At 38.4% G+C, this 11,954-nt stretch overlaps 1 protein-coding gene and 2 long non-coding RNA genes across 5 annotated transcripts; all 3 read left to right on the top strand.

Moving 5' to 3' along the window:
• Positions 1 to 4,554: 4,554 nt before the first annotated feature.
• Positions 4,555 to 4,920, top strand: LOC149989786 (uncharacterized). The gene is made up of 2 exons (XR_016501808.1): positions 4,555 to 4,681; positions 4,779 to 4,920. It is a non-coding gene; the product is annotated as an uncharacterized LOC149989786 (long non-coding RNA).
• A 257-nt stretch (positions 4,921 to 5,177) lies between these two features.
• LOC112274704 (sulfate transporter 1.1) lies at positions 5,178 to 9,897 on the top strand. Of its 3 annotated transcripts, none has more exons than XM_073530029.2 (11): positions 5,178 to 5,316; positions 6,087 to 6,421; positions 6,717 to 6,765; positions 6,893 to 7,100; positions 7,223 to 7,394; positions 7,580 to 7,645; positions 7,850 to 7,963; positions 8,096 to 8,339; positions 8,521 to 9,084; positions 9,228 to 9,304; positions 9,420 to 9,897. In XM_073530029.2, exons 2-11 carry the CDS (start codon positions 6,104 to 6,106, stop codon positions 9,576 to 9,578), a joined length of 1,971 nt encoding a protein of 656 aa, XP_073386130.1. In that variant the 5' UTR covers positions 5,178 to 5,316; positions 6,087 to 6,103; the 3' UTR covers positions 9,579 to 9,897. The 3 variants fall into 3 exon arrangements, with proteins under 3 accessions (XP_073386130.1, XP_024360167.1, XP_090104417.1); XM_024504399.3 differs by having other exon boundaries at positions 5,304 to 5,347; XM_090248291.1 differs by having other exon boundaries at positions 5,304 to 6,421.
• A 184-nt stretch (positions 9,898 to 10,081) lies between these two features.
• Positions 10,082 to 11,701, top strand: LOC141044731 (uncharacterized). The gene is made up of 3 exons (XR_012216396.2): positions 10,082 to 10,085; positions 10,231 to 10,454; positions 10,562 to 11,701. It is a non-coding gene; the product is annotated as an uncharacterized LOC141044731 (long non-coding RNA).
• Positions 11,702 to 11,954: the final 253 nt, after the last annotated feature.

The following is an 11,954-nucleotide window of genomic DNA, read 5'->3' as shown; positions in this document are numbered from 1 at the left end:
TATGGTCAATTTAAAAGCTTAACAAGTTATGGTCAATTTAAAAGCTTAACTAGTCTAATTTAGCTAGTAATGTGAATAAATTATACACCTCACAACATCTCTGAACTGCTTAAACATCTATAATCAATCAACAATGTAGCTAGAAGTAACAATGAAAATATACCAAGTTGAAATAACACCATGTTTAACGAATAATCACGCCATCAATGGTTTGATGTTTTGGTTGCAAGTCTTGACTTGGTAATTTCAAAATCTTGAAAAGTCCAGTAAATACTAAGTTAATGCAAAAAACATAAATACATTATCAACACCTAATCAACTTACAACTTTTCATATTTTAAAAAATTCAACTTAAAACACCTAAACTAACTTATGTATTACTACTAATAGACTTTTAATTTTTGTTCAATAATTCATGATGATATTGCTTGATTATTAGCCAAAATGTACCTAGTCGTATTGTTGGTTTGATTTAAACTTGTCATAGGAATATTGTCCTTAAATAGTTTCTAATAAGCTACTATATCTTGTATTTTTTTCAGAAATAAGTTCTTGAGAATTGTCAAAACTCCTCCAACTTGAAGTTGCAAATCATTATTAAAAGCCTAAACTAACACTTCCAACACAATCTTTACAAAAAGCTCACCAATGAAAGTTATTGGTCTCTCTTAAAAGCAATTTTATTCCTTAAATATAATAATGTAGTAATTAATGATGATAAGTAAGATTGTTGGGCTTGGTAGGATCTAATAGAGAAGAAGAAACTTTCTAATAACTTTTTGGGGCATTTCAACCATAAGTATGTCCATCATAAAAAAAATTACTACAAAATAATACAACAATTTATTAAAGTCTTATTGCTTCATTATAGAAATTTAAAGATGTGAATTAGATCCTTTTCATACTACTCTTTGTAAGAATTAGAAAGCAATTCATATCACTACCAAGTTCCTCAATGTTATAAATACATAAAAATGTATTAATTTTATGTACTGTTCGATGTGCTTCAAAATACATTTTTTAAAGTTGAAAAATGTAATGTAATGGCATATGCTCTACCTTTTTATGTCTAATCTTTGTAATATATTTTTTGAGTCCTTAAAAAATTAGGTATACATATATGTATTCTAGCTCCAAAATCTCTATATTTTAAATTGGATCACCAATACCATTTGCCCATTTAAAACGTGTATTTATTATTTAAAAAAAGAATAAAAAAAGAATAAAAAAACTATTCTAACTCATGAGTTGTTTAAAATGTATTTCTACTTAGAAAGTTTGTTTGTTTGTTTACAACCAAATACAAATTTTATGTATAAAAAAAAAGAAAAAAATGGAATAACATTGCTAAGTTTTAAACCAACATTTCAAGATTTTTCTTAATATCAAATTCACTAAAACTATCTTATATTTAAAGCTTATAATTTGATTTTTTAAAGTTTTATTTAGAAATTTAATTATAAATTTAGCTTGTTGGAATTTTTAAGTTATGATTCTGTTAGACCACATGTACCATCATTTGTTATAGATTTGTATCAATCAAATCCAATAAAAATAATTTAGCACATTTGGTGAACTTGAAATGCTTATGAATTTGTATGTTTTAGTTCTTAAACACCTTATTAACTTTAAAGATGATTACTTATCAACTCTACTAGAGAATGCTCGTTTTTTAAAAACTTTTGTTGTAAATTAAATTATATATATCTAGTACTTTGTATCAAAGATGTGTCACTGACATACTCATGTAAGCTAGTAATTACATATACAAATAGGTGGAAGTAAGTAAAAGTAGGTAAAAGTAAGTTAATTCTATAATATTTAATATGAAAGCTTCCTAGAAGCTTCATAGATGCTGCTTTGACTTCATAGGTGTCTTTAATTGACTTTTTGGATCAGAAACGTGGTCAACAAGTTGGCCATGTGCCACACATGTTGTTAGCTTGAAGATCAAGCTAACTATGTGGCCCACACGTAGAAAAACTTGCCTTGTAAGTCAAGGCATGTGTCCTACAAAGTCAACACATACTGGAGGTCCAATAGAACGTCGCCACGTAGTCCCTAGTTAGATAGTATATATAGAGACAAGAGTGAAGCCTTCTTCACTCTTGTTAACTCCTTTCTTGCTTCTAGTCTAGTTTCAAGGATCTCTAGTTTTCTTGTCTTTTGACAATAGCCATTCTAGTTTCTATTTCAATATACATACTTGTTTATTTATATTTTGTTACCTTTCTTTGAGTGAAAGCTTACTTGTCTGAATTAATTTTTCATCAAGTTCTTGTCTTTGACAAATTGATTGCTAAGCTTAAAAATCTATAAAATATTGCAATACAATCCTAAGTGAGACAATTAATGAATGATTTTGATCTTGTTATAAAGTATAGATTTTATATTAATTATAATTTTGTGTAGGATTTCAAAGTGCTTCTAAATTATATGTAATATACTCAAAAATATTATTAGATCTATATTTTATCTATTTATTGATTCATATTTTTTAGCTTTAAATTTGTATTTAATAAACGTCTAATAATTATGTAGGGATTATTGGATTTTTCTTCTTTGTCTTCCTTTAAGACTTATAAATAATAATATTTTTATTTTGAAATTGTAAAAACATAGTTGATTTATTATCTTCTTTATCATCTCCATTTATAATTTAGAAATTGTTTCAATTATTTATTTATTTATTTTTATTTAAATTCATCATTTTATGACAATGCATAGTTATATGAATTACTAATCTTGCAGTTTGTATAAATAGGATCCAAAAATAAATAAATATTATTTCATATTTCAATTCTTTTACTTTCAACTTTTTAAACATGTATAATATTTCTAAATATAAGATATTTTCTATTTTATAATTTTATTATTACCATTATTCTATGCATATATCTCTGTCAATTTTGTTAAAAAATTTAAATCCAGATATTTTACCTAATATATACATATATATATATATATATATATATATATATACTTTTTTCCTAATTATTTTGTTCGAATGATTCAGATAGTGCTTGGATCACTTACCTACATGCTTTCTATCTATTTTTCTTATTGAATTTTATAATAATAATCATTAAATGTTAAATGGATCTCAATTAGAAAAGGTAATCCCCACTTTATTTTTCATTTTTTCTAATGATTATTACTTGAAAAAGTCCACAAAAAATTTGATTTACTTCCGTAAACATTTCTTACAATTTTCTTTTCTTTGTTTGATTTTTTTTTCTTTTTTTTTTCTTTATCAGAAAATTTTATGGTAATTTGTTAAACAACATTTTTTCTACTTTCTTATAGAAATCTTGTTGAAATGTTCTAATAAGCCTTAACATGTTTTCTACCTAAAATCAAAATTGTTTCATAGAGACATACATTACTGGCACGAAAAAAGCAACATGCATTCTTCTTTCTCATTTTCTTTCTCCGTTTTTTTTTTTTTTTTTTTTTTTTTTCTTCTTCTTCTCCCTTTTTTTCCCCTTTTCTTTTTTCAATGATGCCCAATTTACTTTGTGTTGAATTCCCTCATTCTCTATCAACTATATTTACACATACTTATTATTATTATTTTTTAATTATAAGAAGCCGCAAAACACTCTTCAAAACGCTACCCAATTGTGTATTCCCCCACCCCAGCAGAATCAAGACCAGGTTCAATGACCTGGCCCTTCATCTAAAGCCAAACCCTATTTTTAGCTCCAGTTGAGGCCACCCCCAAAACGATGCCGAATAGCAAACCCACAAACTAAAACAAACACACGCAGTCAACTCAAAAGCACCTCCAGAGGGGCATTCTTAACCTAAAAGTCTCATTACATAACCAAATCCCCTTCTTAAAAAAAAAAAAAAAAAAAATGTAAAAAAAGTAAGAAAAAAAGAAAAATCAAATCGAAGGTGAAGAATTTCCACGCCCCCAAGTGGCGCATTTCAGCTGGGAAAGCGGTGGCCACGTCAGCACGAAACCCAGTCCCTGAATCTAAGTATTAAATAAAACAAGAATAATAACAAATAAGAATACGTTAAAAAGTAATAAAAAGGTTAAATAGAATAAGAATAATATTAAGCCCTGGGAGGATCCATATCCCCAAGGGCCAGATACTGTCCAGGTTCAATGTTCCTCGTTCCCCGTTCCCCCATGCACTTCACTTATAAAGGGAGCGCGTGAAGGCCAAATTAGGGTTTGGTGTGGTGCTTACGGAGCATCGCTTGCTTTTTACTTTCCACTTGTCTCTCTGTCTCTTCGCCTCTGCGAGAGCCTGAGCGTGTGTGCGTGTTGATTGCGCCCGAAAGTGGGGTCAATGGAGCATCGAATGCGGCTCAGGAAGGGCTTCTTGGAGACATTGCACCGGGACGGAGTTTAGGAATTGTGGGTTTTGTCTGGCTGGCTCTTGCGGGGAGCGAAAGCCCAGATCACGGCTTCGGACGGATTACGTGCTGGGTCGATGAGAGATCCCGAGGGGAGCTAGATTCGTATTTCTGGCGGCAGTAGGAAGGGATTAAAAACTATTTTGCGGTGCTGGCTAAAGTGGAGAAGAGTCCTTTTGAGTTGCTATTTTTAGCAAATGAAGAGATTCGCGTCAATGGGGCTCGACCTGGCGCTTGTGGACGATGGGACGGATTGGCCTCGTCGGTGGCTGGAAACGCTGATGCTACTTCATGGCGGTGGTCGCAGTCGGTGAGGCTTCGTCGTCTGAAATCTGACAGAGGTTAATTCGCACTATCAAGCGTCGTCGATTGAAATTGAACATGTGTTGGTTTCAAAATGGAAGCAGGTTGCGTGATCTGCGTCATGGAATGTTAACGAAGGAGATGAGAACAGTGTGGTGTGCGACCCAACGAATTCGAATCAGATGTGTCGAATGGATCGAGTTGGGGCCACTGCATTGCACAGCAGCAAAATTGATTATCATATGAAGAACGGTGCTGTACACATAAAACACATGGACACGTAACAGGCCGAGCATATTTTCGGCTCCAGTGTGATGGAAGCAGAAATGGTGTTGCCGTTTGGTTTGTAAGATCATGGATGTGGTGAAGAGTCACTAATTGTTCGACGAGTGCACGCGTGTTGGTCTGATGGAATAACCCAGCGTCACCGAAATGTTTCCGCCCACCTCCAAGTTGCCCACGTCGTTGCCGACGAGTATGGATGATCGATCGCAGGATCTGGTAATTCAGATGCTGAATCTTCTCGCAAGCGAAAGCAGCTGCAGAGGCACTTCTACCTGTTTGGGGCACAGGGACCCCTCATGTATAAGAAGCGAAACTGGTCGTCAGGTTCGATCAACGCAGCTGATTGCTCGAATAGAGGTGCTTCTCGACCTGCAACAACTCCAGAGAGGTGTGCTTAGAATGATCAGTTGACCCTTCTCAGATGTTTTCTGCTACGTCATCATCGATTGTTAATTTTTTTTTTGTGTTCCACTTTCCTGTCTCCGACGTTGAAAACTGTGCCGCGCACCGCAGTGCCGAGTGCTGAGCCAAAGTCGTGTACTCGTTGATTCATGGACATCATCTGACTTGAATCGATTCTTAAGTTGGCCATAACTATTCTGAGGAAGATTCTGCAGAAGTTGGCTTGAAACGAAGCTGAGAGCAGGGCATCCAGCGATAAGGAGGCACATGTAGCTAATTAGATTCGGAGCTGCTGCTCAACCGTGATACGATGGATTTGGTTGCTTGTTGGCCGTTCAATTGTAGTCTTCAGTGGTCAGGCAGCAAATTATGAGTCTCATGGTGATAAGATCTACAGGGTACACTTGTATCTGGAGTTGCCTCTTCCACTCTTAGCACTTGGACCTGCAGTCGAGATCTACTTAGGCCTCACAACTAACTGCCTTGGTGCACATCCAATGAATTTGTTCTGTCCATCAGTGATATGATTTTGGTGGAAAGACCGTTTTGGAAGAACAGTTGTCCGTGATCGGTTATTGCGATACCGCATTCCAAGTGACAGTACTCGACTGGTGCACTAACTAATAGCTTACGCAGGAGCGCATTGGTAGATAAGAGAAAAGACAATAATAATCCACCATTGAGAGAAGGTGAAAAATTTGCTGAGATTGTGATGTCTTTCGCAGGTGGGTGAGGATTAGTGATGGCGCCTGATTTGCAAGGTATGGGTGGAGGCGGGGACGACAAGCGCCGGACGGTGCACGAGGAGGTACCACTAGTGCACAAAGTGCACGTGCCTCCTCGGGGCGGGCTCGTGAAGGACGTGAGCCACGGGCTATGGGAGACGTTCTTCCATGATGCTCCCCTGAGACAGTTCAAAGGGCAGAGCAAACACTCCAAAAGCTGGTTGGGGCTGAAGTTTGTCTTCCCCTTGCTGGAATGGATCACCACGTACACTCCCAGGATGTTTGTTAGCGATTTCATTGCCGGCCTCACCATCGCCAGTCTTGCCATTCCCCAGGTACCGCCAAAGCTGACTGCTTCTGTTTTAGGCTCTCTTCGAACAGACAAGATTTCAAAATTGATGTTCTTTGAACGTCGAAGACGAAGCATAACCAAAACAACTTGAACTCTGAAGTCTTAGTCTTTCATAGACAGGCTTACTTGAGTGGGTCCCTTGTTGTTCTTGGTTTTCATAAGCATACGATGCTCTAATGCACGCGGTTCAGATCACAATGCATTTGATTTGAAGTATTTTTTCCGAAGTGCGACTTTGACGACGAAGAATAACTTTATGGTATTCACACTGTATGCAGGACCTCGGCTATGCGAAGCTCGCTGGAGTGCCCTCTGTAAATGGACTTTGTAAGTCTTTCCAACTAGGTGTCGCATTCATGGATTATGCAAGAATGGCAAGCGTTTTCATTTCAGCTCTGTGTGTCTGACATCAACTGACATTCTACTCATCACGGAATTCTTGTGTGTATAACAGATTCGAGTTTCGTGCCGCCCTTGGTCTATGCCTTGCTCGGTAGTTCCCGTGACATTGCCATTGGTCCCGTGGCTGTGGTATCACTTCTCTTGGGAACTTTGTTGAAGCAAGAGCTGAGTCCCACGAAGCAGCCACAACTTTACTTGCAACTGGCGTTCACGGCGACCTTCTTCGCTGGTCTCTTCCAGACAGCTTTGGGCCTCTTGCGGTAATGACCTTTTCATTAACATCATCATCACTATCATCTCTTATCTAGTTGTGCTGTCGAGTTTTCGCAAAATTATTGCTCATGCGAGAAATAGGAATTTAAGTTTGATGATGTTCTTGCAGGCTAGGTTTCGTCATTCAGTTCCTCTCGCATGCGGCGATTGTGGGTTTCATGGCGGGTGCGGCTGTTACCATCTCCTTGCAACAGCTGAAGGGGTTGCTGAACATAACGCACTTCACCACGGACACGGACTTCATTTCCGTCATGACGTCTGTCTTTCAAAACACTAATGAGGTGCTGATCGTCTTTGTTTACATTTGCAAGGGGTTTCATCTTTTTCCCATCATGCACACAAGTGTATGTTTGCTGATAATTAGGTTTCACCAATATTGCAAGTGACTTTTGGAAAGATAGTTGCAAGAAAATTGTCGCCAAGAAAAGTTCTTTGTTAACGTCGAGTCTTCAATACACACTTGCAGTGGAACTGGCGATCGATCGTGATTGGGCTTGCTTTCTTATCATTTCTCGTGCTCACAAAGATCCTGGTATGGGCTCGAACTTGACTCATTTTCATTCTGCAAGAATCAAAGATGGGAGTATTTTCTTTTGCAGGAGATACTTAAATCGTCCTCAATCAGAGTTCGTAATTCGCTAGATGTTTGTTTTCCTGTTTGGGTCTGCTATTGATGCCTGTAGTTGATGCACACACGCCTATCCTTGAATACCCTCGGATGTGATTGGATATGCAGGCTAAGAAGAAACCTAAGTTGTTTTGGGTTTCTGCTATTTCACCTCTTATTTCGGTGGTTCTTGCGACATTGTTCGTGTTTATCTTCAGGGTGGACAAGTACGGCGTCAAAGTGGTGAGTGATGATGAACCCTGATCTTGTGAAGCATAAGAACTGATGCCACATGGCGTTGTAGTGTGTAACAGGAGCAATGATGTGTTGGACACGATTCATAATTTCTGATCCTTATCTTTTGTACATTTGCAGGTTGGGAACATCAAGAAAGGGGTGAACCCATCGTCAGCAGATCAGATATTTTTTACTGGAAAATACGTCACAGCAGGAGCGAAAATCGGTTTCGTTGCGGCTCTTATTGCACTTACCGAGGGTGTTGCAATTGGACGAACTTTTGCGGCGCTGCGAGACTACCACATTGATGGAAACAAGGAGATGATTGCCTTCGGTATCATGAACATTTGTGGCTCAGTCACTTCATGCTATGTTGCAACTGGTAATGATCTTTCTACCTTGTGATTCTTGGACAATCTGAACCCACTGTAATAGAATCTCATGGGCACTATTTTCACAGCCTGGACATATCGAAGTCATTGATTACAGTCATAGAAAGCTATTTTGGACCTTTCTATTGATTTGCAGCGTGACCAACCAATTTCGTGTGCTGGTGGTTTCAGGGTCATTCTCCAGGTCGGCCGTAAATTACCAGGCAGGAGTCAAGACAGCCATGTCCAACATCGTCATGGCCATTGTGGTACTCATTACACTGGTGGCACTCACCCCCTTATTCAAGTACACCCCAAATACCATCCTCGCCGCCATCATCATCTCCGCTGTCATCTCTTTGGTCGACTTCAAAGCAGCATGGCTTATATGGAAGATTGACAAGTTCGACTTCCTGGCTACTTTGGGTGCTTTCTTTGGCGTTTTCTTCGTCTCTGTAGAGATCGGTCTTCTTGTTGCTGTCTGCATCTCCTTCGTCAAAATCCTTTTCAACGTCACTCGACCCCACACCGCTCGCTTGGGAAATATCCCTGGGACAAAAGTGTACCGAAACATTTTGCAATATCCGGACGCTACTCTTCCACATGGCATTGTTGCTGTTCGTCTTGACGCTGCCATTTACTTCTCCAACTCACAGTATATCCATGACAAGGTCCTCCGATATCTAGAGGATGAGACCGAAAGGGTGGCTAAGACGGGCGGCCCTCGTATTGAGTACCTCATCGTTGACTTGACTCGTAAGTCTCTCTCTGGATAGTTTATTTGTTTCTCCATTCACTTGTTCCTCGCTTTTGACATGTAGCTTGCCAAAATTATAACTTAGATAATTGTCGATTATGCCATACTTGTCAGTTGTGCTGAGATGTTACCTTTTCCGCAGCTGTGACAAACATTGATACAAGTGGGATCATCGCCTTCGAGGAGCTCCACAGGATACTAGTTAAACGAAACGTTCAGGTAGTGATCCCCTCGCACTTTTTTTTTTTCTTTTTTGTTTCTACCGTGAGAAGTCTATGTCGTCCTGTTCTATTTAGTGCTCGTAATCTCACACAATTGTGTTGGATATTGGCAGTTGGCGTTTGCAAACCCAGGATCTCAAGTCATCCAGAAGTTTGACAGTTCCGGTTACTTAACAACCCTTGGATCGGAGTGGATATTTTTCTCAGTAGCTGAAGGTGTCCAAGTCTGCTCCGTGCTGTTGAACAAATCTGCGGCTGAACGATCTGTTTAGACAAAATTACTGTCTCATTTGATTTTGCATGCTTTTCTAGTCTGCTCGAATGAGCACTTTTCTGATTCTGACTGAACAAGAATGTGTAATTCACGTCCAATGCGACTCTAAACATTCTTTCAGGACAGAATTCAGAAACTGACCAACGTTGTGTGAAATAGGTTTCTCCTTTCAGAACTTTGAGAACAAAGTTCCTTCAAATCCCATAGAACCCACTATTGTTAGACGTGACTAAATACAGTCATCTTGTGGGAGGCTTTCCGAGAATTCAAAAAGTTCAAATTACTATTTGTAATACAAGGGTGCGAGTTGCAAACCATTCTCTTCCTAAAGTGCATGATTGTTGTTTCTTTCCAAACCAACACTTGATTAAATTCACTTAGTATAGCACAGTGCACTGTAATGTTGTACTCTATAAAAGTTGCATCCCTTTACTATTATATATGTATTATCTTTGTTATTTCATAATCAATCTGTGTGTATTTATTTGTTTTCATCTCATGATGAGTAACTCTACATGGTATTGAGCAAATTTTGAAAGGATCTCGTGGTGGAGTGTTGTTTGGCAGGCACGGCCACCCCCTACAGCCACGCATTTCCACGGCAAAGCACTGGATGCCTCCGTAGAGGTTTCATTCGTCTTTAGGATGAGAAATAGTACCGATCGTCGGTCTTCTTCTCATCCATCCTCGGGATGACCCATTCCCAACAAAAACAAAACAGCCTCGTCTGGCTAAGACAAGGCTCTCCTCTTCGCTTCGCCCGCATCTGCTTGCCTCGTCTGCCGCTTGCCGAGAGCCTCGTGGCTCCTCGCTTCGACGCATGCTTCCATGCTGTGAAGCTGCTCTCTTTGGTGTAATCAGTGCTGTGGGTGGAGTAAGTTGCAGTCATATCTGTTGTCGCCGTGCTTCTTCTCACCGTAGCGTATTGCTCAAATCTGCTCGGATCAGAGAATGGTCTGCTGAGCAAGTGCCGGCTTGCAGGGACTGCCGCGTGGGCGCTAGTGTTTGAGGATCGCATCGTCAGAGCCGAGCTGATGCGTAGTTTGTGATGATATCGAGTCTACTTGGAAGGTTCGGATCCACAGCAGCTTGGCTCCCCTGCATGTGTCGGTTCGGGGTTTGCAGGTAGGGTTGAGTTGCAGATTCCTAGGCTTTTGCGAGTCGTTAAGGAGCAGCTGTACCTGTGTCTATACTGGGTGTTTCTTCGGGCTTATTGTTTCAGATTGCTCTACCGGTACGAGTTTTGTTTGTAGTTTGTGGGGCGGCCGTGCCTGTGTCGGTAAGGGTTGAGTGTTGGTTCCCCTGCTTTGACGATTTGCTGAGTAGCATCTATACTTGTGTCTGTAGTGGGTGTTTCTTCGTGCTTGTTGTTTCAGATTGCTGCCGCGGTTCGAGTTTTGTTTGGTTTTGTGCGGTGGCCGTGAGGAATTTAGGATTGGCGTAATGGTTATGTCCCGGATAGTGTTATGTAGTGGTTAAGGCACTTTTTAGCACATTGTACACATATGTATAGATTGTCTGAAGTTGGGGCGACTATATCTCTTCATGCTAGACACATTTATAGGCTACAGTAGATGTTAGACAAGATGTATTGTGTTCAGTATTTAGTGTGGTTGTCATGGAGACTTAATCACAAGAATTCGGGCCGCTCAAAACTATACCATTATTATGTTTTAATTATGGTATATATAATTTTAAAGAATGTTGGGTGCTATGTCTAGATGAATACATTAACAAGTATAAATTGGGAATAAATATAAGACTAATGTATTAATGAAGGATTTGGGTGGTAAAGAAATGTTAATATAGACATTTGAGTTGGCATTGATGTGTTTGGGGATGGTTGATGTGTTTGGAGATATTTGATATATGGTGGAAACAAGACAAACATTTAGGTGAGATGGTTATTTGTGGGATATTTTAGTGATTTGGTAGAAAATATTACATTGTTTTAGTATGTATTTTAGGTGTTATAGTATATAAATACAATGATGATTATGATTTGTAAAAAAGTATAGGATTTATAAATAGAGGTGTTGTGATTTTAATATGTAAAAGATTGATTATTTGAATGAAGATGTAGAATGTTAATAGGTGGCATTACTTGAAGGGTTGAAGATATTTTGTTGTGATGTTTTGTTGTGATTCTTGTAAATATTATGATGGAATATAAAACAAGGTAATTTTATATGACACATTGAAGGATAAGTTTTGATATCACAAATTGTATTTGAGTGACAGTCTCATGCTTTGTTATAGTTGTGAACAACTTATTTATGATCAATAAAATTTTATTTTGTATTGGATTTTTATTTTTATGATTGTATTGTATTTGTATTTTAGTATTGTGAATAATAGTTATGGCATACTAAGG

The sequence above is a fragment of the Physcomitrium patens genome, chromosome 2, assembly GCF_059467195.1.
Source record: "Physcomitrium patens ecotype Gransden chromosome 2, ASM5946719v1, whole genome shotgun sequence".
NCBI classification, from domain to species: Eukaryota; Viridiplantae; Streptophyta; class Bryopsida; order Funariales; family Funariaceae; genus Physcomitrium; species Physcomitrium patens.
This window is presented reverse-complemented; position numbering and strand designations above follow the sequence as displayed.